The sequence below is a fragment of the Diaporthe batatas genome, assembly GCF_019321695.1.
Source record: "Diaporthe batatas strain CRI 302-4 chromosome Unknown Contig00016, whole genome shotgun sequence".
Lineage (NCBI taxonomy): Eukaryota > Fungi > Ascomycota > Sordariomycetes > Diaporthales > Diaporthaceae > Diaporthe > Diaporthe batatas.
Genome location: NW_025408563.1, coordinates 1,154,637 through 1,182,026, shown reverse-complemented (window position 1 = coordinate 1,182,026; position 27,390 = coordinate 1,154,637). Strand labels below are relative to the sequence as shown.

The window sequence follows — 27,390 nt, the reverse complement described above, 5'->3', positions numbered from 1 at the left end:
GGACCCGCGCAACGCCAATGCATCTGATCCTAACTATTACCCTTCTGGTAACAATCTGATGAATCACCCGCACCACAGCCTTCAGCCCCCATTTACACCAGTGCCGTATCCGCCTCAGGCTTGCACGCTGCATGGTTCCGCGGCTGAAAAAACGGGCCCGACCAACAGCCCCAGCGAAGAAGGCGGCGGATGCTGCTTCTTCTAGGTCCTCTTCTCCCCCAACTTCCCGACCATCCACGGCATCCTCAACCACAAACCCGTTTTAATCCTCGAGCTCCTCTCGATCGTCCTCGTCATATTCATCGTACAAGAAAGCGCCCCGTATGGACCCTTTTGCCCCCGTCCCAGCCCCCAGTGCTGCGGCGGTGAAACCGACCAAGGACGTGTGCACCAAGCTCAACGCTGTGGCTCCCGCCCTCGTCCAGGATTTTGATACCAAGTACGCCTCCTGGAAGAAGACATGGTTCAACAATGGCAACAAGGATTCAGCAAACGCGGCCACCCGAGCCTCCGGGACTGAGTTTGAAGCCCTTGTTGCGCTTGGGCAAAAGACCCTACCACTTGTCGTGAACCAGTTAGCCAGCGGAGAGGACTTTATAGCTGTTGTCTTGTGTATGGCAAACAAACCCACAACACTCAAGAACAATATCAACTGAACAAGCTGCTAACATCTTGCCAATAGACAACAAGCTAGAGACGGATATGATTTACAAGTTGGACCCTCAGGACCTCCTAAACTCTAAGGTCTTACAGCGCCATTCCAATCTCCTAGTGGATTTGAACTTGAATCGTAGATTTTCATCAGCTTGATCTATACTGACTGGCAGAAATCTCTGTGCAGAAAGCCGCTGTAGACATTATCGACATGAACTTTGATCGCAACATAGAGGTCAAGAAGGCTCGGGACCGCTGGGCTGAATTCAGGGTCGAGCGCCAGAACTACAGCAGCTCCGGCCACTTTTGCGAGGGCGAGGGGTACTGGGCCATGACCACCTTGGGCTCGAGCATTATTGCCCAGGTGATGCTTGAGTACTACGATGACAAGAATGGCTGGTGGCACGAACTACTACATGAGCTCGTCCACGGCCGGAGATCGGGGGCCTCGGTCTTCTTCAAGCCCGTCCTGTTTGAGGAGTGGAAGGATTGGTTTGAGCACAAGGAGCACAAGGAGGCGCCTGAGGGGGAGGACCAGCGCGCTCGGAGGGGTCATGGCCCTGGAAGGGAGTGATTGGGAGTGGGACTCACTGGACGAGAACTCCCGAAGGAACTGCGCTTTTTTTTGACGGCTTAACAGCTTATACAGTAAGGCTTCTACTTACTTCTTACCCTAGGGTATCCTTCGTTACTCGGTTCAGGGGTATGATGTTCAAACCGGCAAATGAAGGTCATAGTGACACTCTCCCGTGCCCAACAGCGCCCGGTATGGCTAGCTGCCTCGTCCTCAACCGATGTAAGCATCGCTTTCAAGACCCCACCCATTTGCCCTGAGGGTACAAAGTGTTGATGAGGCGAAATAGAAGAGTGAGTGCGGCAAAAGTGATGGCCAGGATGCTGACTGGAGTCCAGGCGGCCGTCTTGGATATCTTCACTTGAGCTGCGATCAGGCGCTCTAGCGTTTCATTCTGGGAACCCTGGGCAGCTACGTGCTTCTTGAACAATGCCAACATCCTGTCCTCGAATTGTGTCACCTCGTGCTTGGTTCTTTGAGTTAAACCTCCCCAAGTACTCGACCCCTTGTGACCTCCGGGCGAGCCTCAAAGTAGATGCTGACACAAATGAGTCCGATTGTGATCGACAAGGGCGTCAATAGACCCGCTTGATATAGGTCAGATGGTGGCGTCCCAGCGAAGAGGAAGAAGAACTTGAGCGGGACGAGAATCGACCAAGGAAGCTTTCTGTCTACTGTTAGCAGCAGGTTCGAATTCGCCGCGTGGAAATCAAGACCTACTGGCGCAAAGACCTTCCATAAATTACCAACAGAGGAATACCTAGGATTGACCATAGTACTAGGCCGCTTGAAAGAGGCGCTATCAATACCACAACACAATTGTCTGTCTGATGTTCTGCATGTCAGAAACAATGAAATGCTCACATGCTAGTTAGAAGCCCAGCCCAAGGAATGGCCGCCTGTTGACCCGCGAAGAGAAAAATGGCGAATGCAAGAACGGATTGTATGGTGAAGAGAGTTTGCCCTGATTTCGAAAGGTATCCTCCTGGCATGGCAAACAACGGGACTAGCGGAATGTTGTAATTCTGGAACTGTGTCCCCGGGTAAAAAGACTGTCGAAAGGCTGAGCTAAACGCTAAACAATGTTGAGTTATGATAATAGGTGGCAGGATGGGTCGAGCAAAAGTCCAATATGATATCTGGCACCGAGAAAATGTCGAAAGCAATAATGCAATTGTAAAAGTGAATTTTGTGAGGCTCGTGCAACAGAAGATCGAGGAGGCGGACAGATAGCGATTGACAAGCAACCCGTGGACTGCAGAAACAACTAAAACATGCTGCAGATGTGCGCAACTTCCTCAGCGTGGTGAGCTACGAAGGGCTTTATATATACTAAAGTTCTATATACGCAGGATCGGTGAATGAGCGGATGGGGTTGGGATAGTATTTCGGCGTTGCGGGCGCGAAGCCTGGTCCTGGCCAGGGGTCTATGTTCCAAGCCCCACTAATAATCTCACTGCGCACCGCGCCACACGCCGTAGACCCCCGGTAATAAGCGTCAAGAGTTCTATGTAAATAATTTATGGTGGCAGGTCTTGCCGGGGCGGGGTCCCTTTAGGTTCTCTTATCGATAAGGCTACCACACCCAGCACTTATTGACCGTAAAGCCCGGCGGAGCCTGACCCGCACAATGGACAAACGCGTGCTGTGACCGCCTGTTCCCATCGGACCGCGGCCACGTTGACACCCTCCCCGACCCCCGGCATCTGTCAAGTCGTGAGTTCTGGGGCAGAAACCTGCACTCTGAGACGTCTGCACCGACCCACTGGTTCGTGAGGTCACGCACCGCCACTTCACAGCGGCCCGCTGACAGGCCTTGTGCATCCAGCTCTAGCGCGCAATGGGGTAGCGTTGACGAATCTCCGCTACATGGCAGGCACAAATCAGACTTAACACTGCGAGGCACCAGGCTATCGCTCGAGAATCGACGCTAGAACACGGGGCAGGACCCTACTCCGTACAGTTCATTGCCATGTGCGCGGTGCCTCTCGTGATGAAGGTTGTAGGAGAGAACAACCGCGACTGACCTGACCTGGCCTGTTGCTGTTTCCTTGCAGTTAGGTGAGTCCTCTTCTACTCTTTTAATTAATTATAATATCATACTCATCCCTCCGCTATAGATCGTATACTCCATATCTCTCTAAGTACTGGTGCTTTTCACCTGCTCCTGATCATAATGCTGCTCTTGTGCCCGTTACATGCCTAATGGGGGACGTAAGATGTCACTTTGCACCGAATAGTGTGGATTCTACGAGTGGGTATGCCTAGGGGAAAAGTGAAAGAAGGAAGGTTGCCCCTCGGGCTTTAAGGCAGCTCAACTAGTGTGAAAAGACACTTACCATTTATAGTGGGATGGGTGGGTAACTGCATGTGCTTGAGAAAACTACCCCGGGTAACGTGTTCCACTCCTCGCCCCGAACACCAAGGGTCCTCAAGCAGCAAGTCGGGCTCAGCCGACGACGGTCCGCCCACCCACATCTTCATCACATTTGAAATACTCGCTCATGTCTTGTTAGACTCCGGTCACTGACGTCACCGATGGTTTTAATCAGTTCACATTCTAGGCTTCAGGGGCAAATATGATTGCAGATATGTTCCACCACCTTGCACCTTCAGACTTGATCACTACCCTGTGTTTGCGTATTATTGAGGTCCTGGTCCAATGCGTTCTCTTGGATATTTGTGTCGTAGACACCCAGGCAGATGAGACCGATGGTAACTGAAATCGGCATGAAGAGGCCTGCAAGATACAAGTCGGAAGGAGGAATGCCGGTGAAGAGGAAGAAAATTTTGAGTGGGACCAAAATAGACCAGGGAAGCCTCCTACGAATCATTGATGTTAGAATCATGGACAGAAATTGATATGGACAACATTGGACTTACTGATATAGGGGTCGTCTATAGATGAGAATCAAGGGAGCACCGATCACAGTCCACAGTGCCAGGGCGCTGGACAACCGAGTATCTGAATTAGAGACAACGTGCGTATTAAGCAATACGATAATGAACAGTGCACTAACCCGCTCGTCACCCAAGTGGCCCACCAGAATGCCTGATATTGGGTGGCAAAGACAAAAATACTGAAAGCAACGGCTGATTGGATGACGAAGAGGGTCTGCCCCAGTCTTGCGAGAATTGGCTGTGGCATTATAGCCCTCAGGACATTAAGACTCTGTACTGAAAGAGCATAAATCATCAGGAGAAGAACGTCTTAGCACTAAAAACTTGGATTCATACCTGGGTCCGATGAATGAGAAAGTCGAATGCAGCTAGAAAGTACCCGTAAAATAGATCTAGGTTTCTGGATCGAAGCCTGCGTCGGAAACGAGCAAGATCCACAAGGCTATCAAATTATGATGGAGAGAAGTATCAATGGAAGGAGGAGCGGAAATGGGCACTTATAGTCGTGCTACTTTTGAGATTCCGCGACGTTTCTTGCAGGGGTTTAAATGTTGGCGGCGAGTGACTTCGACATTCAGCCCTAGAGAACGCCCAAACTGACAGGGCCCCGCTTCGAAAGGAACCCTTGGGAAAGCTTGGCAGCGCTCTTGCTTACGGTCGTGCCTTGTCTGTGCTACATAATCTCCAATCAACTGCGAACTACCTCGTCTTGGGGATTCCACTCGGGAGAATGGGCTTCACCATACCGACATATCCAATTCTTAACCGTGGTCCCGATCCTTCATGCCGCGCAGCCATGAACGGTCACTCCAGGGTGACCACAACTTGAAGCGACTGTGGCACCTGAAGACCAATGTTCGATGTTCGACGAGGGGCTTGATGCAGCCTTTATCCCGCATCAGGCACCCCTCATCCGATTGAGTAGGTGTCGTGGACTGCAGCTCTGACGCAGATGTTCATCCCAACGGGGACCAACAGGGAGTAGGTCGCTTTTAGGATCCCATGTTTCACGAGCTTCTGCTCACCCTCGGGGCTCGGACGGAGCAATTTTCCGTGTCAAAAAGCTCTTCGACAATGCCAACTCGGCCATTTGCTGGATTTGAAGTAGGGAAGTCACATCGTCTCTGTCTCATGTCTGGATGTTGTGGACGACATATCCTCGCTCTCGGATTTCTTCGCGTAAAACGTTGACCTTTCTTCAAGTTGTTCCTACCCTATTTGGCCCAGAACGAAGTGTAGCCAATGCGTAGGGAGACGGCTTGACGGATTCGACCAGCGTTTTCAGGTACGATTGTCAAGGCACATTTACGGTACGGAACACTGGGCGATGATGATAGGGGCGAAGCCTCTCGCCATGGCGAGACAATATTTGTACATAGCATATCTACAGACCCTCAGAACAAGGCGCCTGGGTCGCTGACCGTACTCCAGCGTGTCTTTGCCTTGCCCTTCAAGAACGCCGAGCACAGCAAGCCAGTAGCAACACTGACGTTCAAACTGTCCACAACATCGGACCCGGACAGGTTCGGTATGCTGATCTCGACATTAGCAGCCCTCCTCACGGCGCGGGACAATCCCTCGCCCTCGCTGCCAACGAGGAGGATGCAGGGGTCCTTGAGAAGTGGGTCCTGCTTCTCCAGATCAATGCTGTCGATCTGGGGCCGGTTGGAGTCAGGCTTGGGGGGACAGGCCGCGAACACCTTCCAGCCGTTCTTCTTGGAGCCCTGCAGGAAGTCCTCGACCGACTCGACCGACAGCATGGTCAGGGCCTCGGCGGCCCCCGCCGAGGCCTTGAGCACGACCGGGGTCACGGGCGCGGAGCCCTTCTTCGAGACCGCCACCGCCGTGACGCCCATGAAGCTGGCCGTCCTGAGGATGGCGCCCAGGTTGCCCGGGTCGAGGACCTGGTCCACGACCAGGACGAGCGGCTTGCGCGAGCCCGGCCCGGTCCTCACGAAGCCGGAGGTGCCGTTGATCTGGGCCTCCTCGGACGACTGGTGTCCGACGGCGACCTGAAAGCCTGGGCGGCTCTTGTCTTCTGAGAACTCCTCCAGGGCGGTGGCCGGGAGTTGGGGGAGGGGCGATGCTTCGAGGACGTGGCCGTTGTGCGGGCGGCTGTCGCTCATCTTGTTCAGCATCGGGAGCGACTCCTCCTCGAGGTATTCAAACCTGACGCCCCGGCTCTTGGCCAGGTCAGCCAGGACACGGTCTTTCTCCAGTGCCCTGACGCCGCGGCCTTTGCCTTTATAAATGTACAGCTTGTACATCTTTCGACTCCCGGCTCTCAAGGCCGCCTCCACGGTCGATGTCCCGTATAGGAACTGCGACGCGGCCGTGGTATATGGAACTGACACTGGTCCCTCGTACCGCTTTGGTTTCCGTGCCTTGTCGTCTGCGTCATCTGAGCCCCGATCGGTGGAGCTCGGTCTGTCGGAACGAGAAAATGACCTGGGCTCTCGGTCACGGCCGGAGGGCTGGAAGGACATTGTTCGTTCTGAGCCATACGTCGTCCCTGTTTCTTGATCTCGCGCCCGCGAGTCCGACGGCTCGCGAGTGTCGCGGCGGCTGCGATCAAAACCCCTGGAGCTGTCGTCAAACCTCCCCTTATCGCTCCTGTGGTCTCTCACACTTCGATCTGTGCTGGAGTCCCCCCAAGGCGTTCGTGTGCGCGAAGGACGACCATCCTGGTCACCTCTGCTCCTCTCAAATCCACCATCATTTTCGCCCCTCCCGAATTTCCGTGGTCCATCACTTCGATCTGTCCTAGAGTCCTCCCAAGGCGCTCGTGTGCGCGAAGGACGACCATCCTGGTCACCTCTGCTCCTCTCGAACCTATCGGTATTTTCCCTCCTCTCAAATTTCCGTGGTCCATCACTCCGATCTGTCCTAGAGTCCCCCCAAGGTGCTTGTGTGCGCGAGGGACGACGACTGCCCTGGTCGCCTCTGCTCCTCTCAAACCCACCAGTATTCTCGCTCCTCCCAAATTTCCATGGCTCCTCACTTCGCCTTTCGCGATCGAATTTTCGCGGGCCCGGCCGATCTGACATATGGGATGACAGCTGCCTCGCAAAGTCGTCATGCTGCAGGTTGCCTTCCCTGCTCCCCCCGTCACCCATCTGGAGGCCATCGAACAACTGTCCGGCCTTGAACTTCTTCACGAGGCTCTTCCCGCCCAGAGGATCCCGCGGGTCCATGAAACGGGCCGCCCTCGACTTGGTCGGTGGCCCTGGTTCCTCGGTGATGTCCTTCTTCCCCTTCCGGATCTTGTACTCGATGGGGTTTTCCCGTGCGACCCTCCTCGCTCGGCGGCGCTCTTCGGGGCTGAGATAGGGTTCATCGCCGGGCCGCTGGCGGATCTCCTTGCGAGGGGAGGATCCTTGGGGTCGCGCTCTCTCGGACCGGTTGAGGCCTTGGTGGATTGCGGACAGGCGGGAGGCGCATCGCTGGGATGAGAGGGGCAGGAAGCCGACTCGGAGGAGAGGGTTGCGCCCTAGCAAGGGCAGCTTGGTGACGAAGCTCATTGCATTGTTGGCGTATTCAAATCGACCACTACAGATGGGGGCTTATGGTGGTTGTGGCGGAAGGATCTTTACAGAGTCGAGCAGTTGGAGACGAAATGCGCAGGGTCTACTCCGTACTGCAGATCCGCTGCCATGGGAATTCCCAGCATTTCCCAATTTTTTTTGGCAGGGATCAGCTTGGTGCAGGGATAGGCCGAGTCTAGCGGGTAGCCCGGGGGTACGGAGGTACATACGCGGTCTCGGACGCGTCTGGACAGCTTAATTAGGCTGTGCATGCACGCATTGTAATCGAATGTCAACTTCATGCCATTGCCCAATTTTGCGCCAGACACCGCCCACCCCACCAACGCGAGGCTTCAAAGGCTCTGACGTCTTGATCGAAGGTATGCGAACATCATGGATGCGGAAATGCTTCGATTAGACCTGCAGTACCTAATTGCGACACTGGTGCAGATGAATGAATCAAGACACCGAGGCCTGCCTTGACGAGAGAACTTGCGACGATACTAGCTAGCCACGACCCCCTCGCTATGGACGGGTTGCAGAATGACGAGGAGGACCTGTTGTCCTTTCTTCAGCCTCTGACGACACCGGACGGGTTCACCTTCGAGCCGAGAGCCCGCCATTTCGAGGATTCGTCTGACGACGATGTCGCTCAAGCGCCGATCCCAGGCCCCGCGCCGCCTGCCCCAATGGCTCCCATGGCTCCCATGACTGCCGTGGATCCCACATCTCCTACATCGCCCATAGCTCCTATGGCGCCCATGGCCCCCATGGAGGCTGGAGAGACCACGGACTCGGTGGTTGACGCGGCTGCTGAGGCGGAAACAACAAAGGCGAACGGGGTTGCGAGCTCACAGCCGCCGGAAACAAATGGGCACGACGAGGACAAGACTGTAGCCGAACAGGATGACGATGCGATAGAGTACGAAAAGCCCAAACTTCCACGCAAGAGTCCAGCAAAGCGTCCAGCAAGGGGCCGTGCAACCCCCAAGGCAAGAAAAGTCAGCGATGGCGAGTCTCCAGATGAGAGTGGTGCAGGGTTGCTGAAGTACTTTTCCACTTCCTCGGCCAAGAGGCGAGTCGCCTTCAATGCAGACCCTGAAAGCGATCTTGGAACCAATGGTGGGAGTCAGGTCAAGCCTGGGAAGAGAAAGTCGAGGGACACGACGGAATCCGAGGGCTCCGAGGCAGAAGCAACACCTGAACCTTTGAAGTTTGACGTGGTCATCCGGCCTTTGCCTCCTGCGGCAGCTCAGGAGTACATCAAAGTGACCCCTGGTGACGAAATTTACCGCGTGTTAGATGTCATCAAGACGGATATTCCTGGTGAAGCGTGGCTCTCAGTCGAGTTTGAGGACGGCCGTGTAGATCAGGTAAGCCACAAACATAGAACAATCTTTCTCCAGGTCAAAGTCGAATTTGCTCTGTTGGCACAAACTTTCTTCACTTCGTCGAGATTCACTCTGCAATGACCCAAGCGGAAGGAAGGCTACCTACCACCGACCATCCACTTGTTTCCCCCTTAGCCAATTCACTTTTCCCTCTCTGTTGCAACCAATCGTTTCCCAACCCCCTTCCAAACCCCCTTCCACTCTCAACTTCGAGAAACATCTATCACTGTTCATTCCCAACACTCATCCCCAGCATCTTACCAAACGCCGCCTATCAAACGGAGTCCAAGCTGGAAATTTGCACGTACTGCTCAACCTCTGCTTTCACACCGTCTTGAACTGTGCTGCAAAAAGCACCGTCGTCCGTGAGCAGGTGCCTTCGAAGCTCACAGAGCGCATCGCTCCAGTCTTGCTCCAGGAGAAGTGGTATGGAAAATACAAACCAGGCTGAACTTGCGCGCACATACACACATACACACTTGTCCTTGCACGTTTACCATCTGGGGGTCGTTTGCTTTGCACTTATCAACTTTCACTTCGACTTCCCAGTCTGGTGGCCCCACCTCACCTTACCTACTTCATCAACACACTCTAAACACACTCAACACTTGCACCCGACTCCTTCATCCATCTCACTTCGATCGCTCTTTTACCATCAAACCCATTCCTCTTCTTACATCTCACATCTTCAAACACCCCTCCCCCTCCATTTTCTTTTCTCATCGAGGTAGCCAGCCTCTCAGCTCAGTGCTGGCTGCACAAACACGTTCGTCACCTTCCCTTCTCAACTAGACCAACTCCATCTTCCTAACTGCGACCGAATCGCTAACCTCGACCAAAATAGGTCGCTTTAGACCAGCTTTCAGCCTATCCAAACGGGCGCCAGGCTCTTGCTCACTTCAGAAAACCAAAAACCATGGATTCAGACCCGGACGATTACAGCTACGTTGGCTACTCGGGCCGTCCCAAGAAGCGCAAAGCTGCTACCCAAGACCCCGACTATGAGCGCAACATGGAAGTTGACGAGGATGAGGCCATGCTGGACGCCTTCGATGACCTCGACGAGGAAGACGATTTCCCAATCCATCCTGGTCAACGGCGCGCGATTCAGAGGATGCGAAACTTGGGGACCGCTGCCCGCACACGCACCAGTCACCGAACCCAGATGCAGCCTCAGCCCAACTACGCTGTGGACCATTACGTATCAGACGACGGATCAGACAGAAAGCGTAGAAGCACACGCAGCCAACGCAGGGTCGCTGGGGCTAAGCCGACTTCTTCGCAGTTCGACAATGATCTGGACGAACTCCAGAATGAGGGGGACGACGGCGACCTTTTCATGGTCAAGTCAGACGTCATGCCTGAGACCAAGTCTAGGAGGCGTGGAGGCAAAGCTCGTCCCCGTCGTGGACGAACATCACTCTTTAGCGGCCTGGAAGATGACGACATCGCTTTTGAGCCACCTGTCCGACGTTCTGACCGAAGGAACAAGACCACCAAGGTCATGGCTGACGTCGCAGCATGGGAGGATGAGACTTTTGCCCCAGAGGACAACAAAGTCCCATCGGCTCCCAAGGCATCCGGGGCCAAAGAGACCTTCGCTTCGACCCCAGATGGCCCATTCAAGCAGTCGCACTGCGACAGGTGCGATACCTGCGGCAATGGTTCCTACGTCTCTAACAAGGGCATTATGATCTACTGCCAGGGTTGCGCAATGTCCTATCACAAGACTTGCCTCGGATACCGCAGCACTCGAGAGCATCTCGTGACCAAAGTCGGGCCTGATCACTTCGTGCTACAGTGCAGACACTGCATTGGTGTCCGCAAGAAGAAGGATCCCCGCTCCCCGAGTCTCGAAATCTGTCAGGTCTGCCGTATTGAGGGTCCGGCATGTGACGCTCTCGCCCCCAAGCGCTCGGCTCTGCAAGAGCAGAAGCTGCGCGAAGAGAATGAGGGACAGGACCCCATAGTGCCTGTAGATCCGACCATGATCGACAATGCCGACAACGTTCTTTTCCGATGCATCGCCTGCCACTGTGCCTACCACTTCGAGCACCTGCCCCCGCTCTACAACACTAGGAAAGTTGAGAGCGACACCCGATCCAGTCGGCTGGCTCAGTACTCTGGTGCTTGGAAATGCAAGAACTGCCTGGACATGCCACACAAGATCGACACTCTTGTGGCTTGGCGGCCTACCAACTGCGATGCTTACGTTGCGGGTCAGACCGCTTTGGATTTGGTGGAAGACGCCAAGGAGTACCTCGTCAAGTACGAAGGCCAATCTTATGCTCACTGCGAGTGGAAACCTGGTCCTTGGGTCTGCGGCGTCACCAATGCCGTAATGCGCAATGCATTCCCCAAGCGCAACGACGGCGCAAACTTGCTCCCGAAATTCGACGAGAAGGATGCGATTCCTGAGGAGTACCTCCTTGCGGATGTTGTTTTGGACGTGAGATTCAAAGACGCATCCCGATTCGAGTCCAAGAAGGCGGACTTGGACAAGGTCTGGAGGATAGACAAAGCCCTGATTAAGTTCGAGGGTCTGGACTACGTTGACGCTGTTTGGGATGAACCCCCTCACCACAGCGCCGGACTTCGCTGGGATGCTTTTCTCTCAGCGTACAACGAGTTTCTCAATGGCAAGCACTTCAAGTCACAACCACTCGGCGAGATCAAGCAACGTCTCCGAGAATTTCGGGCCTTGGATTTTGACAAGGAGGTCGCTTTTGAAGACGGCACACACGGGACAGAGCCTCGTTTCAACAGCTTTCTGAGGGAGGGCAACACTCTGATGAAGTATCAAATCCAAGGACTCAACTGGATTCTGAACGGCTTCTACCAGGAGCGAAGCGCCGTCCTTGCAGATGAAATGGGCCTGGGAAAGACCATTCAGGTCATTGCCTTGATGGCCTCCATCAGCCTACATTCTCCTCGGGCGTGGCCCTGGCTTGTGGTTGTCCCCAACTCGACTTGTCCCAACTGGCGGAGGGAGATCAAGAAATGGGCCCCGGACATGCGCGTGGTATGCTACCATGGTGGAAAGGAGCCCCAGCGTCTAGCTTACCAGTACGAGCTGTTCCCCAACAACACCAGAGAGATGAAAGCACACGTCGTCATCATGTCATACGACTCTGCCCAGGATGACCAAACCAGGCACCTCTTTAGAACCGTCCATTGGATCGGAATGATAGTTGACGAGGGACAACGGCTCAAGAACGACGAGAATCTGCTGTACGGTGCGCTTCGATCCATGAGGGTCCCCTGGAGGCTGCTTCTCACCGGCACGCCGCTCCAGAACAACAAGCGTGAACTATTCAACCTTCTCCAGTTCATCGACCCCACAAAGAATGCTGAACGCCTTGACGAGCAATATGCCGAGCTTACAAAGGAGAACATCACCGAGCTTCATGAGATGATCAAGCCTTATTTCCTTCGACGTACCAAGGCTAAGGTGCTGAAGTTCCTGCCGCCGATGGCGCAAATCATTCTACCTGTCTCCATGTCCATTGTCCAAGAGAAGCTTTGCAAATCGATCATGGAGAGGAACCCAGAGCTGATTCGCGCCATCTTTGCCAACGCCAAGCTCAAATCGAATGAGCGCAGCAGTCTGAATAACATCCTCATGCAGCTGCGGAAGTGTCTCGGCCATCCGTTCCTCTACAGTGGAGCCGTCGAGGATAAGAGCGTGGACCAGGAGACCATGCATCGCAACCTCGTCGAAGCATCCTCCAAGCTTGTTCTCTTGGACCAAATGTTCCCCAAGCTTCATGAGCGCGGACACCGCGTACTCATATTCAGCCAGTTCCTCGGTATGCTTGACATCGTCGAAGACTTTCTTACTGGCATTGGTCTCAAGTATCACCGCCTTGACGGCAACGTCTCGAGTCTCGAGAGACAGAAGCGCATCGACTCGTTCAATGAGCCAGGCTCCGAGTACTTCGCTTTCCTTCTATCAACACGTGCTGGTGGTGTGGGTATCAACTTGGCGACTGCAGACACGGTCATCATCCTTGACCCCGACTTCAACCCGCACCAGGACCTTCAAGCCCTGTCTCGAGCTCATCGAATTGGTCAGAAGAAGAAAGTTCTCTGCTTCCAGCTGATGACGAAGGGCAGCGTCGAGGAGAAGATAATGCAGATTGGACGCAAGAAAATGGCCCTGGACCACGCCTTGGTCGAGAGCATGGATGCTCATGCGAAGAACGGAGAAGCCGGCGAGGATCTTGAGTCTATCCTAAAGCACGGTGCAGAGGCTCTGTTCAACGATGGTGAGAAAGAAACAATCAAGTACGATGCAGCCGCCATCGACAAGTTGCTGGACAGGTCCGCGATCAAGCCGACGATATCAGCCCACGACGAAGAGGACGATGCCAAGGGAACCACGTTTTCGTATGCCCGCGTCTGGCAGAACGATTCTGGAGACCTGGCGAACGACCTAGAGGTAGACGAAAACGCCGAGGTTCCCATGAGTGTGTGGGATGCGATCCTCAAGCAACGAGAGGACGAGGCCAAGAGAAGGGCCGACCTCAACAAGGAGGTGCTTGGTCGTGGTGGCCGGCGACGCCAGGTAAGCCGATTTCCAGAGGTCGAGCACGTTTGATCATATACTAAAATTCCTTTCGTCCAGGCTGTCAAGTACACCGGCGATGCCGTTGACGGCCTCGAACCAGTTGAAGGGGGTGCAGAGGCGAGGCAGCCTTCTGACGTGGACGAGGACTTCATTAGCAGTGATTCCTCTGACAGTGACTCTGAAGACGGTAATGTTGATTCTGGAACGAACTTACAAGGACAGGCAAAGAAAGGTACCCCGCGCTCTCGCAAGACTCCAATCAAGCAGACCCCAAAGAAGCAGTCTAACAAGAACACACCTCAGCCAACCCCGTCGAAGCGATCCAGCCCCCGAAAGGCCCAGACCCCTCAGAAATCCGCAACGCCCCGAAAGCGCCAGACAGCACAACCCAAAACCCCGCCGTCCCAGCGAAGAGGCCGCGCGGCCGGCCCAGGAAAAACCCCGACGGCCAAAACGGCGGGGGCAAAGGCGTCGCCGACAACGCCCACAAAACCCAAGCCCAAGCCCAAGCCCAAGGGCAAGGGCAAGGGCAAGGCCCTCCAGCTCGAGGAGGACAGTCAGGGCGAGGGAGAGGGAGAGGACAGCCAGGATCCACTCCAGGAGGAGGGCATGCCTCAGCCGGACACCCAGCAGGAGGATATCACGCAGGAGGATATCCCGCAGGAGAATATCCCGCAGGAGGATATTCAGCAGGAGGGCAACCAGCAGGAGGGCACTCAGCAGGAGGACATGGACAGCCCCATGGTGGACTGCCCCCAGTCTCAGGCGTCGGCGGACCAGGGCCCCAATTTGCACCTCACTGGCAAGGACGAGGCCAAGGTTTCCAGCAACCGCAACAGCCCGGACCCTACCCCCAGCACTCCCAAGCACAGTTCCCTAACTCCTTTGTCACGCAGCCCATCCCCACTCTTGGAGCCAACTTTGCCCAGTACTGGAGCTACCCACAGCAGCCAATAGGACCTGGGATGGTGCCCAGTAATGCTAACTTGCAGAACTTCAACGGTGGCCCTGCACCACAGCCTCGAGGTATGCTGCTCTATTCACCACTTATTGGCCCTGAAGAGATTCTGACACTCACAGCACCTCCTCCGCTAGCACCGCGGACCCCACAAATCAGTGATGTGAGATCACCTGCAACCAGCTCGGGCCCACCCATGTCTCGAAGTACGTGTAAGAACTGCCATCTTTATCATCCGCAAAACCAGTCGTGCCCCAACCTGAAGACGGAGATTCACGTGCGGCTGGCACTTGATCAAGTCAAGTCGCTGTCTGGCGGCGATTCCGCGAGGGCGCAACAGAATAGAGAGATCCTGCAGAACCTCTTGAGAGCAAAGCGACAAGGTTCAGCCGGAGCTGCTGCTGAGTCCCCTGCTCAGCCAAATCCCCAACCACAAGCACTAATTCCTTCACCCGTCGTACCCCAAATAACACAACAACCGCAACCGCAACCGCAACTGCAACTAGAGCAACCTCGGCTTGTCGCTCCACTGCAGTCTGAAGAAGAGTCTTCTGGATCTGGCGAATCGACGTCAGAGGAAGAGTCCGAGTCTGCATCGGGGGATAATTGAGCAGAATCCGGACCCAACAGAGAGAGGCTCAGAGAAACTGAGCCATGGATAGACCAGCAAATGGGATAGATCATCTGAGAGCTAGGGTTCAGAGACACTGCATATCTCTGCCTGTGCATGACAAAGCCCGTCTGGCCAACAGGCCGAACAAGCTCACTCTTGTTCCGACCCATATCGGCCAGGCCGGGCCGGGCAAATACTTTTGATTGGGCAGTTTGACCGGTTAGGCAAATACAATTTTGGAATGCATTCTGCATGGTTTTCCCTTTCTTCCTGGCCTGTGACCCCATGACCCAATGATTCCCGCGCTGTTGCCTGCTGTACCTGCTAACCGGATCCTGAGAGATGGGCAGCAATCACGTGAGGGCAGTACAACAACCACCTGCGGGTATCCGTGGGTGCATACAAGGTTATTTGACGTCGCCCGTTTGCTCTCAGGACAAAGTGAACCCAGGCAGAATGAATGTTAAAAGAAACCTCAGACGCCCTCCCCTCCCAAGGGGCCCCTGTGGCAATGTCCAGAGTCCCCTCTTGTCCCGGGTGTTCCTGAATATTCCTTGCGTGGTCCATCCAAGAGAAGCCCAGGCCACCTTTGTCCCCCTATCTCGCTGTGCTCCGCTACTCGAACTATTCAGCGTCGCAGGATGTAAGAATAGGTGCCGCAAGAGACTCTGCCTGCCTCCGTTTGCTCCCGGCCCCCCTTTATTATCAGACTGCGGCCGTCCAGGAAGAGTCCTTCTTCGCGATCCACTTGGGTCTCATCATGGAAGCCCAACCAAGTCGCAATATACCTGGCGCGCGTCCCTCCCCCAACACCCCCTCCGACGTGAGCTGCTCCTCAGGGCCTTGTTCCGCGGTCTCAACTCGTGAAACCTCCCCAGCCTCATCGACACATCACCTCCTGGAGGCGTGCCCGGCCCGGGACCCGCTGACATCGTGCCCGGACGACACGGCTGCCATCCCATCGACGGGCCCGGATCAGCTCAGACCGCTCCATAATTCATGCAGACCGCGCCCCGGTCTGGATAACACGATACCTTCCCCTCTAGAGATGGACCCGGGCTTCTTCCAGCCCGTCAGTGCCGGGCGCCGCAGCAGCAACAGGCTGGCAGCCGAGCGCCCTCGCCCTAGTCACACTTCCTCTGGAGCCACACCTGACGGCAGCAGCCTTGGTCATTGTCTTTCAGGCCATCAGTTTCGACAGGCCCTCGCACCAGCCCCTCCTCAGCATCCGCAGTCGATTCCGCCTGCTTCCACAAGCATCCCTCGCGGCCTCCGTACCCCAACCTGGCGCAGCTCAACCGTCAGTCTTGACAGCCTGACCTCGCCGTCCCCGATCTGCAGCAACCTGACAGACCACCACCCTCCTGCTGTTGTTGTTCCTCCTCCCCCCTCCTGCCCCCCTCGCGATACCCCTACTACCAGAGACTTCCCCCCCACCGCGAGTAGCCCCCCGTTCCTTCGCCAAGGTGTTTCGAGCTTCGATCCACGGGGCAACAACGGCCTCCTCCTCGCCCACCACCACGCGTACCACCCCGTCGCAGCAGGCTTCAGCTTCAGTACCACCAGCAGCAAGCAGCAGCCTCCCTCGACGTCCTCGACCCAGTACCACCGCGACAGACACCCCTTCGAGACCCACACCGTCCCCGTCGACAACCTCCCTTTCAAGATGAAGCCGCAGACTGGCAAGATCATCGCCGACTCCGCGTTGGACCGCAACATGGCGTACTGCTACGACCGCGGCGGCGGCGAGTTCACCCGCTTGGTCCCCGTCGATATGCTCCCCGCGGAGCTTGAGAACATTCCTCGCCGTGTGCCCACCGACGCCGAGATGATCGTCCTCCCGATGCCCCGCCAGCCTGGCGCGGACGGCCAGCCCGCTGACGCCCAGATGGAGCAGCAGCGATTTGCGACTGTAAGTCTTTCTCTCTCCAGCTTGTCCCTCAAGGTTCTTCCCCTCTCGTGCGTGCTTCGTTGCTTCTTAATACCATGTCGGCGATGATGGCCGCGAAAATGTCCCCTGGGGGGCGGAAGAGAGTAGCGGTTGACTTTCTTGCTTGCTTGCCTGCTTGCGTACCTGCCTGTACTGCTTCTTCATGATGTTTCTGAGCCGAGGTGTTTCTGTGTTGAGCTTCATCACTGGGAAGAACGAACCCTTGGACTGACGCGTGGGATGCGCATCACACAGCCGACCTCCAGCCCCATCGGTAACGGCAACGGCAACGGTAACGGCATGGCTTCGACCGACATCATCCAGGTAAGAGAAGCAAGCAGGCAGGCAGGGAGGCAAGCAAGCAAGGAAACAACAAAGCAGCTGCGCCTCTCCCTCCCCCATCTCCCACCTCGTGTCGTTGCCACCAGTACATGTCCCGCTCAAGCAGCCCTCGGTGCCAATCATCATGGCCAAACACCACAAGAAAAGAGTTCAGATGGCTAACAGTGCGCCACCTCGGACCACAGTCGCAGATCGATTCCATCATAAACGCCTCCCCTGTCCCCGGAGGTGGCCAACTCGTCCTTGCAACCCGTGGCTTCGACGGAAAGAGCACGCCCACCCGCCGCCAGGGCGGCAGCAGTAGCGCGGGCGGCAGCAGTGGACGTCGTGAGAAGGTGTACTGTGACAAGTGGATCCACGACGGAACCTGTGCCTTTACCCAGCAGGGCTGCAAATTCAAGCATGAGATGCCACACGACCGCGAGACCCAGGAGAAGCTCGGCCTCTTCCACGGCTATCCGACGTGGTGGAAGAAGGCGGCCATGGACCTCCAGCGTCCGCTTGCCATTGATGACCGCCCGGTCAGCCTGAATTCGGGACGTGCCATGTTCCCCGCGCTCACCGCGAGCACCAGCATGGGCAGCGGCCTCAGCAACGCCGTGGTGTCGTCGAACTGGCGTACCGGACCTGGCCCCGTCGGCGGCGGAGACGCAGGAGGAGTGAACCGCAGCCCGTCCTCTCCCACCCCCATGGGCAGCGGCGGCGGCAGCGGCGGCGGTGGCGTGGGACGCAGCATCGGCTTTGGAGGCGCTGGTCGCGGCGCGGGGCGTCAAGTACGCATCTTCGGTGAGTACCTCACGCCCTCCCCGGACTTGTTGTCCTTCCATCCGTCGTCAACTCGGCACGGAGATGATGCTCCAGGCTCCTGGTAATGATGACAACAACAACAACAACAAGACGTGTCGCTGACCCATCCATCACCCCCCGCAGCGTCCTTTACGCCACCTACCTATGGCCCCATCGGCCCCCCTTCTCGTGCCGGAGGTGCTTCTACCGCCACCGCCTCTTCTTCTGGTCCTGCTTCTGGCTCTGCTTCTGGCTCTGCTTCTGGCCCTGGCCTTGGCTCCTTCGCGGCGGTGGCAGGCCGTGTCCCCACCACCAGGAACACCCGCTCGATGACCCTGTCCTCCTTGGCTAGCAACAACACCACCACCCACAACCGCAGCGGCGGCGACCGTGGCGGTGGCGGTGGTGGTGCCCCGTACAACGGGACCCAGCGCTCCGCCTTCGAGTCCGGCAACCCCTTCGCCGCGCTCGGCGAGCTCGTCCAGCACTCGTCCCCAGCCACGTCGTCCGCGTCCCACGCCGAGGACCCCGAGGGCTCCTCCAGCGGCGATAACACCGCCGCCACGGGCGAGCAGCGCGGCGCCCCGCTGTGAGCTTGAGCCTGAGCTGGTCGCTGTCTGCCCTGCTTGGCCCCTGCGCCCCTGCGCCCCCCCTCCTCTGTGCTCTGCTCCCTCCGTCTTGCCACACCGTCGGCCCTGGCTGTCCCGGCTCCTTCCTCGTCGCCTCGCCTTGCCTTGCGTGTCGCCGGCCTGCCTGGTCGGGCTTTCGGCTTCCCCTCGTCGTTCCTCCCGATGGATCTTGGCTGGTACCTCGCGCTGCGCTTGCCTCGGCGCGCTCGGCTGTCGGCGGCCCAGCTGCCCCTTCCTACGAGGCCTCGGGGATCTGGCTGGCCGAGATGGACTGTTTGTTTGGATTGGTCTCTACGTTTGGATGGATTGGATTGACGATGCTGACGACAAACGACCCCGCCGGCCGCCTGGTTTGATGGTTTGATGGTTTGATGGATCGGTTGGATGGGTGGTTTTTATTTCCTTTTCGTTTTCCTTGTGTTGTTGTTGTTGTTTTTTCCCCTCCTAATCGCTCCTTCCACTTGGTTTCTCCTGCTCGGAACCGAAGGACACGCGAATCGCATTTTTTACTCGCCCCAGCCGTGGGAAGGCACGGGTGGAATCCGCGGCGTTGAGTTTTGCGCTGCTTTTTCGGGCTCTCGATCCAAGGGAAACAACTCGGGGGCCCGGTTCCTTCCCCCATTACTTGGATGCGGCATTTAGCTTAGCATCACTGTGTATACTAGAAAAGAAAAACGGCGAATTCGTCCACGCGAGGGGAGACTGCATTGGTGGGGCGTCCACCAGAAACACCAAGGGCCCATCATCACCAGGTTTTCAGGCATGCGGTGTTTTGGTCTTTGACTATAGTGACGTGGTTACACACAATCCAGCTATAGAGTGAATGGCAACACCCATGCCACCCACGAGTTCCTGCTGTTCTTTTCTCTCACGGTATAACCTCCAACGGGGCGACCTCCAAAGGGGCAACCTCTTATGAGGTGATCTCCTATCTGATGACCTCAAGTGCTCCTATGTGATTACCTCCCACGGGTTTGTGATCTGTAAAGCGCGCCTCACAGCCAGCGCACGCTCCAGGTGGGCTTGCCCTTCCGGAAGGGGACGACCTCGATGCCCTCGCCCCTGATGCTGTCCACCACGACCTCGTCCTTCCTCTCCACGGCGATCCTCTCCGCGGGGGGGCCAACCCCGTAGAACCGGCGCCCGAACCCGCCGAGGAAGCCCTCCAGCAGCTCCTGCGTGACCTGGGCCTCCTCGATGTCGCCCCTGGCCGCGGCCTCCTCCAGCGCCGTGAGCACGTAGGCGACGGCGTAGGGCTGCGTGAAGACGCCGGCCGCGGTGTTGCCCTTGCCCTTCTTGGCGCTGATGTCGTGCGGCGCCGAGTCGGTGCCCAGGAAGAACTTGCCCTTGCTGGTGACGGCGGCCCGGAGCAGGGCGAGGCGGTCGTTGGGCATCTGCGTGGGGTCTCGTCAGCACCCCGGGAACATGGAAAGATAGGAACGTAGGAAGATAGGAACAACATAGGGCGAGTATTGTTTGCTTACCTTTGCAACTGGCTTGCAGTAGTGGAACTGTTCGCCGCGACTTGTCAGTTCGGAGAGGCCTGGATAACACACAAGGCGCGACACGCGCAGGACAGCTGTTGTGTGCTACTTACCACATCCCCTGCCCAGTCATCGACAATGAGGAACCTGCAGTGGAGAGGTGTCAGTGCCTAGGCCTTAGATACGCCCGGGGGGGGGGGGGTAATCCTGCTTACAGATGGTGGGCTGTGATGGTCCCGACGACGGTGTCACCGCAGGCCTCGACAGCCTTGACGGCATCCGCGGTCGTGCAGTGTTCCAGGACGATCTTGAGCTTCGGGAACCTCGTGTGGATCGCCTTCAGGGTCGGCAGGAAGCTCGCTTCGGCGTTCATGATGGTGATGTTCTTCTTGTGATCGCTGGCGCACTCGCCGTGGATGTTCTAGGCATTGATGGGTCAGCCGTTGCACATGACAGCATAGCACTAACTCGAAACAGTCCCCGAGGACCCGATATCTTTAAAAAGAATCACGGGAATCAAGGGTCTTGTAATATGAGGAGTCAATATCAAACATGCGCGCAATCTCAGACCGTTGTAGTCTAAATCCGAACTGCGTCATTGGCTCCCAGTGAAGGGTGGATGACTCCGTGTTCAAACATTGTGGTCTCATCATTGACTGCAGGGAGACCTGGTTGGTATGAAAGGGCAGTGTTGGCCACTCGGAGTCGCCCAGTCTACTGAAGTAGTCCGCCACGGCAGGTTACCCCATAGGAAGTGATCGCATAGGAGCTCATCGCATAGGAGGCCATCCTCCAGGATGTCACCCAAAGAAGTTTACCCCATGGGAGGTCATTCTGTAGGAAATTATCCTATGAGAGCAAAACAGACTCGCCTGACCGGAAACCAAAGGGGCTTACCAGAACGAGACCCTCCTGCTCCATGGCCTCGAACACGGGGTAGAACTGCTCATAGTCTGTCACTCCAGACTCTGAGTTCGTGGTCAGACCTGCCGGGTAGCTCTTGATGCCCGCGATGCCGGCCTTCCTGGCCTCACGCACAACCTCGGGCGTGATGGAGGGGTGGAGGTACAGGGTCATGAGGTAGGTGACAGCGGGGTCCACTTGCAGCAGACGCTGCTTGTACTCGAGGGCCATCTGGACGGTGGTCACAGGAGGGACCAGATTGGGCATCACGTATGCCACGCTACAGACGGAAGGCTCGAGTGTAAGCAGATGAACTATCACGACTTTTGTCGAGCATGGGGATATGCCTACTTGACGCCACCCTGCCGGATCGTGGGCACGACGGCGGCAGACATGGGGCCATCACGAACGTGAACGTGGAAGTCCGCTGCAGCTGGCAGCTCATATTTGTCTGGGAGAGGCATGGCGGTGGATAGCTATGGCACAGTTAGTCAAGGGCGCATCAAAATGCAGATGTGCTGAGCAGCAATCGACTGTTGTCTCTGATGCTTCCCAGGAGTCAATCGGGATCTTACAGGGCGTGGAACTATCAATACGGTACAAACAGTAGCAAGGCAGAGACTGGTTAAAGCGATCTGAAATGCCAAACTCAAATGAATGAGTGAAGGGGGTGAGGAGCCCACATTTTCCAGACCCCTGCAAACTGTGCATCGCGAAAATCTGGGGCCAAATCGAGGTGTGAGGTCTGTCTCCCGCAACTGACACAAGCGCGCAGGCGCGATGGGAGGCGCTGAGATGGGGCACCCTTGTAAGAAGAGGAGAAGCTTGGGCCACATCGACCTTGGCGGGGTCCCGTGGGACCTGGTGTGCAGCCTGGCTAGTAGTATAGGTACGTACTCCGTACCGCCCACACTAGGTACGGAGTAGGTACCTAGGTTCGTGCCTACCTGCCTTGGAGTGTGATGGCGTGGGGAAACGTCCTCTTGGTCCTAATCGCCAACCGCCCTTTAAGCTACACGACCATCTTTCCATCCTCTTCTCACTTTTGACAATACTTTCCCTGCCACCAAGAACGGAAAGCATAATGCTGCTCGACATCTTGCAGTCTTCTCGCTGAGTCCATTACTTGTCCGCTACGGCGGGTGTTGATTAGGCAGGGAGCCTCGTCTGCCCACCATCGTCATCGTCATCCACCAAACACCACCATCACCACCACCACCCGCGACAGCTCACCCACCCTAGCTGTTCGCTTCCCCTCTTACCGCCTCTTCTCTCCCCAGATACCCACCGACCTACCTCACACGCACACCTCACCATGGACAATGCTGCGTCCATCCTCTTGGGCTTTCCCCCCTCCCAGCCGTTCGTCGCAGACGAGGACTACGACCATGCCGTCCACTCCCACCTGCACCAAATAGACCAGCTATTTAGCAAGGAGACTGCCACTATTGCACAGTATGGTACCGAAATCCTTCAGGTATGGTCCCAGCCCGTTGCCGATCGTGAGATGCAGGGGGCTGACCGATTACCTTGCAGTTGTTGGATCCAGCCGTCAATAGCATTTCCTACCTCGCCGTATTCAACACCGTTTCCGAAAGCGCAACCTTCCCGCCCGAGGCGCGACTTGAAGCCCTTGTCACATTCCTCTTGACCTTCGATGCCAGGCAGATCCGGTATGTGGGAAGCCATCTCACGACATGGCTGGACAAGGTGGCATCGGGCACACTGCTGCCGGTAAGCCCCCCGCACCTCCTTGCGGCACCCATATTCTAACACTGTCTGCTTCCAGCACGATATCGCAGTCGAGGTTCTAGCGATCGCCATCCTCCGACTCGACCCAAGCGGGGCGATGCTCACTTCCCATCACCTATCACTCGTGCGACTCGCCTATGACAACAACGTCCCCGAGCCAGCCTTCCAAGTCACCGACAAACAAATCGTCTACTTTCCTGGCATGTCTCGAGACCAGAGCTCTGGAAACAGAACAAATGCAGCAAGTCAGAAGCCACTCTGCGATATGAGTCTTCCCCCAACAAACTACATCATGGTCGAGACAGGCCTGACTACCGCAGTCACGGTTGATCAAGTCCTACAGTACGACCTCACATGCGGTCTGCTGTACTGCTCCAGGCGCCAGTGGACAAAGGCGCGCGCGGCCTTCGAGCGCGTCATCACCCATCCCACGCGTGACGGTGGGGTTAGCAAAATCATGGTTGAGGCTTTCAACAAGTGGGTTCTCGTCAGCCTGCTAGTAAACGGGCGCACACCGACCGTGCCTGCCACGACCGGCTCAACCGCTAGCAAGACGTGCGAGCTGACGGGAAAGCCATACTTGTCCATAGCAGCACATTTTGACACGATGGATGCTACATCCCTCAAGACAGAGGTTGAGACCAATTCTGGAGTCTGGGCCAACGACCGAAATACAGGATTGGTCCAGGAGGTCCTGGCCGCACACCAGAAGTGGCAGATTATCGATCTGAGGAGGATCTACTCCAAGGTTTCGCTTGCCGACCTCCGCCAAAAGACGTGCAGCGCCGAGACAGGCGACGTCTTGCCCAGCGACAACGACGTCGAGGCGCTGGTGCAGGGCATGATCAGCTCCGGCATGTTGAACGGAGTCATCGAGAAGCCCACGGACAAGCCCCCATACCTGAAGTACCTCTCCGGCTCGGGCGATTTGTCCGAGAAGCAGTACCAACGCGAGATCGCCTCCATCTTCGCCAAGATGAAAGACCTCGAGGCCGTCTACAAGGCCACCAGCGCGCGCCTGAGTACCAACCCCTTCTACGTCAAGCAGCACATCAGGGAGGCGCAGCGCGAGAAGGAGCTGGGCCGCGGCGCGACCTCGATGTTCGATTCCACGGTGGACGACGAGGACCTGATGACGGGTGTTCATGACGGGGGCATGATGTAGGGCGACATGTACCCCTGTGAACGACGCAAAGATTACGCGTCTAGACTGCTTCTCAGGATCAGATGACCAAACAAGGGAAAGAGGGAGCCGCGCAGCACTGGCGCCACTGTGTGGGAGATAGCAGCCGGGGGGGAAAGATTTGTGGGCTGCTGCGTCACGGGCTGGACTCTTGCCACCCAACGACGAGCGAGGCAGGGCATAGAGTAGGTATTGGTCTCATTGTGGGTGAGAGCACCCGCATTGGAGTATCGGCCCGTATCGGAGTTGGTCCCGCAGTCTTGTTGAGGGCAGGTACTCCTCTAGATGGTAGATGAAGGTCTGTCGTTCGCCGACATTTTGGAGGTAGAAACAACATAGCTCAGTCGCAAGGCCAGGCTATACCTGGATGAGTCCAGCCCGACAGATGAAAGGAGCCAAAAAAATAAAGATCTTCCTGCCAATGGGTCGGCCGTCTGTGTAGTGTAGAGATAGATGTCTACTACCTTCATTCAAATTTTGGCACCGTTTGTAGGCTCGCATAAAAAGAACACCATGCCTCATTTGGGCCACGGCATACTCCGTTCTTGAAACACACATGCTAGTATTTGTTCTTGCTTTGCACTGATGCTACAGTCTCTTCTTGGCCCCCCATTCCTTCGACCAGAGTCAGATTTCATACACGGGCCCAGGTGATTAAAGTCAGGTATCTATTGCCTCCCTTTTCCTTCTTTTTTTCCCGAAACAAACACATGTGAGCACAAAAACACCAAAAAGTCCAACCGCAGAGCTCCGGCGAGAGGGGACAAACACAACAGGCGGAGCGATCCAGCCACTGCCAGTGTTGCTGGCTACACATCCGGGCTTCTACCACAGCCAACCCGCCCGAGACGAGGCCGGGCGGAGATTCCACTGCTGACAGGGGAGCAGGCGTCCGCCTGCTTCCTCACACCTGCATGTCCTCGTACTGCTTGATCAGCGTGGCCAACGCATTGGCCTCGGCCACGTAGTTCAGGGGCTCGGCGCGCATGACCTGGTACCGGATGCTAAACGATGGGAGTCAGCAAATGTGTGATTGATTATGCTCCGCGGTGTGTGGGGGGTGGGAGGAGCAGCCGTGGTGCTGCTTCCTGAGATTGGAGGGACGGAGAGGGGGGAGGGGGAGAAAGTCTTACCGCTGCATGTCACCAAACATGTCCATCTTGGCCCTACACCTGAAGCTGTACTTGGTGCAGTTGGCCTCGTCGAACACCCTGGCCAGCCCCTCCTCGTCGGTCTCCTTGAGCCGCATGAGCTCGTCGGCGGACCTGCCGCCCATGATGGCGCGGCCGGTGTCGTCGAAGCAGCTCAGCCACAGCTGGCCGGTGTGGTCGTTGACGTTGACGGACATGATGTAGCGGTACTCTGGCCTGTCGTGGGTGACGCTGCACTTCTCGCAGCGCCAGCCGCCGTCCTCCTCGACGACCTTCTTGTTGCAGTTCTCGGAGCGGCAGGCCGGGTAGCAGAAGCTCTCCTGCTTGATGTAGACGATGGTCCCCTTGACGGTGAAGTAGGCCTGCTCCTCCATGCCCAGCCCCGAGTCCTTGACCTGCGCGATGCTCCTCGTGTCCTCCTTGCGGCCCGCCGCGCTGCCCATCGAGGCCATGTTGTTGTGCGAGCGGTACTCGTCCGTGCGGCCCGACGCGTCGTACCAGCCCTTGAGCCGGTGCGCCTCCGCGATGTCTGGGTTGACGGCCATCGTGCCCGACGACAGGAGGGACAGCGAGCGGCCGCCAAAGTCGGACACGCGGACGCCCTTGAACGCGACGACGGACTCGAGGGGCGCGTCGAAGGTGTTGGCGGTCTTGCCCCAGAGGGTCACCCGCACCGAGAAGCCGCTGTCGTCGACGATGGTGAGCTCCCGCTTCTCGTAGTCCTTCTGGGTGGCCTTGGACTGGAACGACACGACCCCCTCGACGTCCTTCAGGATGCCGACAACATCGACGGTGGTGTCCTTCTCGACCTTGCCCAGCTCCTCGATGCCGCAGAAGTTGAAGCGGACCTGGGGCACGTTGCTCTGGTCCTCGGCCTTCTCGATGACGGTGTTGCGGTCGAAGGCCAGCTCGTAGTCGCAGGTCAGGTTGGAGAACTGCTTCTTGGCCATGTTCACCTTGCAGGGGCTGGATATGTAGTAGACCTCGCCGTCCTGCAGGACGTCGTAGAACTGGTCGCACTGCTCGTTGAAGCCGGTGGCCTTGATCTCGCCGCTCTCGTCCAGCAGGTTGACGCTGAAGAGCTTGCCCTCGCCGGTGGACTTGTGCCACGTCTTGATGTCGGACTTGGCGCTCACCCGGGCCTTGATGGTCCACTTGTTGGCGTACGGCGACAGCGCCTCGATGGGGTATATGACATTGTTCCCGAGCTGGGATGAGCCCCGGGCCCGTGTGGGGATGTTCTCCTTCTTGACTGCAGGCTTTGAGTCTTCCTGCTTGTTTCCGTAGAACCCGCTGCCGCCGATGGTCGTGTTGGTTGCGGCCTCTTCCGCCTTGGCTTGGAAAGGTTTGGGGTCGCCGATCTTGTCCGGGGTGCCGAGGGACTCGATGACATCGACGTCGAGCACGATCAAGATGCTAGTTGGGGTGGTCAGCGCACGCACGGTTGGTTTCGGTACTATGGTGGCCGGCAGGCATACTTCTTCCCCTTGACCGAGTTGGACGAGTAGGTCTTGAGTCGCAGGATGCAGCCCTTGACGAGTTTGCCATCGTGGACGACATGGTTTGCCTGGGTGGCGAGCATGCACTGGACAAAGTTATCGCCGTCGCTCAGGACGACGCGGTATCTGTCTGGGCCGCCCGTTTTGGCCTGGTCCATGTGCTTGAGCTGGAGGCATTGCAATACGGGGACTGGGAACTGGGCGTTGGCCCTCGCGGGGTCGTTGAAGATGGCACTGGGAGGGCATGGTCAGCAGTCAAAACGAGGGGCATCGCGAAGGGCGCGGGGCCGAGATGGGGCATGATTAAAATGGAGCATACTGGAGGGCGCCTCTGGTGATCTGGTTGGCAGCGTCACCCATTTTGTCGGTTGATTCGAAAGCCGAGCAATGACACTTTGAGTACAGCACACGACGATGTTCGAGGCTCAAGGGATGTGATGGAGTGGCGTGGGCCTCTGTGGTTGTTTGGCACTTTCTCGTCTAAGAGGAGACGCGTCTGACGCGACTTTCCTGGCCCCCGCCCCGCGCCAGTTAATTAGGCAGGGG

The 27,390-nt window shown here is 56.8% G+C and overlaps 7 protein-coding genes across 7 annotated transcripts; 4 read left to right on the top strand and 3 right to left on the bottom strand.

The window, feature by feature from the left end:
• The first annotated feature begins 218 nt into the window (after positions 1 to 218).
• KVR01_011806 (uncharacterized protein) lies at positions 219 to 2,026 on the top strand. Its single transcript, XM_044785943.1, has 4 exons — positions 219 to 612; positions 683 to 744; positions 842 to 1,450; positions 1,567 to 2,026. Exons 1-3 carry the CDS (start codon positions 324 to 326, stop codon positions 1,226 to 1,228), a joined length of 738 nt encoding a protein of 245 aa, XP_044639515.1. The 5' UTR covers positions 219 to 323; the 3' UTR covers positions 1,229 to 1,450; positions 1,567 to 2,026.
• Positions 2,027 to 4,133: 2,107 nt separating this feature from the next.
• On the bottom strand, positions 4,134 to 7,767 carry KVR01_011654 (uncharacterized protein). The gene is made up of 3 exons (XM_044782007.1): positions 4,466 to 7,767; positions 4,249 to 4,405; positions 4,134 to 4,177 (listed from the first exon to the last, which is right to left on the bottom strand). The coding sequence occupies exon 1, from the start codon at positions 7,648 to 7,650 to the stop codon at positions 5,524 to 5,526; it is 2,127 nt and encodes a 708-aa protein (XP_044639363.1). The 5' UTR covers positions 7,651 to 7,767; the 3' UTR covers positions 4,134 to 4,177; positions 4,249 to 4,405; positions 4,466 to 5,523.
• Positions 7,768 to 7,961: 194 nt separating this feature from the next.
• Positions 7,962 to 15,438, top strand: KVR01_011757 (uncharacterized protein). The gene is made up of 6 exons (XM_044791434.1): positions 7,962 to 8,033; positions 8,104 to 9,026; positions 9,889 to 13,611; positions 13,672 to 13,846; positions 13,918 to 14,640; positions 14,695 to 15,438. The coding sequence occupies exons 2-6, from the start codon at positions 8,181 to 8,183 to the stop codon at positions 15,180 to 15,182; spliced, it is 5,955 nt and encodes a 1,984-aa protein (XP_044639466.1). The 5' UTR covers positions 7,962 to 8,033; positions 8,104 to 8,180; the 3' UTR covers positions 15,183 to 15,438.
• A 214-nt stretch (positions 15,439 to 15,652) lies between these two features.
• KVR01_011618 (uncharacterized protein) lies at positions 15,653 to 19,649 on the top strand. Its single transcript, XM_044791991.1, has 4 exons — positions 15,653 to 17,097; positions 17,371 to 17,439; positions 17,643 to 18,243; positions 18,388 to 19,649. The coding sequence occupies exons 1-4, from the start codon at positions 15,946 to 15,948 to the stop codon at positions 18,834 to 18,836; spliced, it is 2,271 nt and encodes a 756-aa protein (XP_044639327.1). The 5' UTR covers positions 15,653 to 15,945; the 3' UTR covers positions 18,837 to 19,649.
• KVR01_011762 (dihydroorotase) lies at positions 18,903 to 22,013 on the bottom strand. Its single transcript, XM_044783231.1, has 7 exons — positions 21,835 to 22,013; positions 21,611 to 21,735; positions 21,254 to 21,539; positions 20,572 to 20,777; positions 20,470 to 20,503; positions 20,357 to 20,383; positions 18,903 to 20,266 (listed from the first exon to the last, which is right to left on the bottom strand). The coding sequence occupies exons 2-7, from the start codon at positions 21,721 to 21,723 to the stop codon at positions 19,868 to 19,870; spliced, it is 1,065 nt and encodes a 354-aa protein (XP_044639471.1). The 5' UTR covers positions 21,724 to 21,735; positions 21,835 to 22,013; the 3' UTR covers positions 18,903 to 19,867.
• A 187-nt stretch (positions 22,014 to 22,200) lies between these two features.
• KVR01_011545 (uncharacterized protein) lies at positions 22,201 to 24,686 on the top strand. The gene is made up of 3 exons (XM_044789580.1): positions 22,201 to 22,736; positions 22,796 to 22,993; positions 23,049 to 24,686. The coding sequence occupies exons 1-3, from the start codon at positions 22,575 to 22,577 to the stop codon at positions 24,174 to 24,176; spliced, it is 1,488 nt and encodes a 495-aa protein (XP_044639254.1). The 5' UTR covers positions 22,201 to 22,574; the 3' UTR covers positions 24,177 to 24,686.
• Positions 24,687 to 24,736: 50 nt separating this feature from the next.
• KVR01_011585 (replication factor A subunit protein RFA1) lies at positions 24,737 to 27,323 on the bottom strand. Its single transcript, XM_044794999.1, has 4 exons — positions 27,164 to 27,323; positions 26,824 to 27,078; positions 25,328 to 26,761; positions 24,737 to 25,198 (listed from the first exon to the last, which is right to left on the bottom strand). Exons 1-4 carry the CDS (start codon positions 27,202 to 27,204, stop codon positions 25,099 to 25,101), a joined length of 1,830 nt encoding a protein of 609 aa, XP_044639294.1. The 5' UTR covers positions 27,205 to 27,323; the 3' UTR covers positions 24,737 to 25,098.
• Positions 27,324 to 27,390: the final 67 nt, after the last annotated feature.

Bases quoted from the DNA above. Each gene is read 5' to 3' on its own strand.
- KVR01_011654 (XM_044782007.1), bottom strand. From the start codon at position 7,650: ATGAGCTTCGTCACCAAGCTGCCCTTGCTAGGGCGCAACCCTCTCCTC.
- KVR01_011806 (XM_044785943.1), top strand. From the start codon at position 324: ATGGACCCTTTTGCCCCCGTCCCAGCCCCCAGTGCTGCGGCGGTGAAA. The intron at 613-682 runs GTATGGCAAACA...TCTTGCCAATAG, and splicing joins CTTTATAGCTGTTGTCTTGT to ACAACAAGCTAGAGACGGAT. The intron at 745-841 runs GTCTTACAGCGC...ATCTCTGTGCAG, and splicing joins AGGACCTCCTAAACTCTAAG to AAAGCCGCTGTAGACATTAT.
- KVR01_011762 (XM_044783231.1), bottom strand. From the start codon at position 21,723: ATGCCTCTCCCAGACAAATATGAGCTGCCAGCTGCAGCGGACTTCCAC. The intron at 20,778-21,253 runs GTAAGCCCCTTT...ATCAATGCCTAG, and splicing joins AGCAGGAGGGTCTCGTTCTG to AACATCCACGGCGAGTGCGC. The intron at 20,384-20,469 runs GTAAGTAGCACA...CGCGGCGAACAG, and splicing joins ATGACTGGGCAGGGGATGTG to TTCCACTACTGCAAGCCAGT.
- KVR01_011618 (XM_044791991.1), top strand. From the start codon at position 15,946: ATGGAAGCCCAACCAAGTCGCAATATACCTGGCGCGCGTCCCTCCCCC. The intron at 17,440-17,642 runs GTAAGAGAAGCA...CTCGGACCACAG, and splicing joins CTTCGACCGACATCATCCAG to TCGCAGATCGATTCCATCAT. The intron at 18,244-18,387 runs GTGAGTACCTCA...CACCCCCCGCAG, and splicing joins GCGTCAAGTACGCATCTTCG to CGTCCTTTACGCCACCTACC.
- KVR01_011757 (XM_044791434.1), top strand. From the start codon at position 8,181: ATGGACGGGTTGCAGAATGACGAGGAGGACCTGTTGTCCTTTCTTCAG. The intron at 9,027-9,888 runs GTAAGCCACAAA...CGACCAAAATAG, and splicing joins AGGACGGCCGTGTAGATCAG to GTCGCTTTAGACCAGCTTTC. The intron at 14,641-14,694 runs GTATGCTGCTCT...TGACACTCACAG, and splicing joins CCCTGCACCACAGCCTCGAG to CACCTCCTCCGCTAGCACCG.
- KVR01_011545 (XM_044789580.1), top strand. From the start codon at position 22,575: ATGGACAATGCTGCGTCCATCCTCTTGGGCTTTCCCCCCTCCCAGCCG. The intron at 22,737-22,795 runs GTATGGTCCCAG...ATTACCTTGCAG, and splicing joins ATGGTACCGAAATCCTTCAG to TTGTTGGATCCAGCCGTCAA. The intron at 22,994-23,048 runs GTAAGCCCCCCG...GTCTGCTTCCAG, and splicing joins CATCGGGCACACTGCTGCCG to CACGATATCGCAGTCGAGGT.
- KVR01_011585 (XM_044794999.1), bottom strand. From the start codon at position 27,204: ATGGGTGACGCTGCCAACCAGATCACCAGAGGCGCCCTCCA. The intron at 27,079-27,163 runs GTATGCTCCATT...ATGCCCTCCCAG, and splicing joins ATCACCAGAGGCGCCCTCCA to TGCCATCTTCAACGACCCCG. The intron at 26,762-26,823 runs GTATGCCTGCCG...CACCCCAACTAG, and splicing joins AACTCGGTCAAGGGGAAGAA to CATCTTGATCGTGCTCGACG.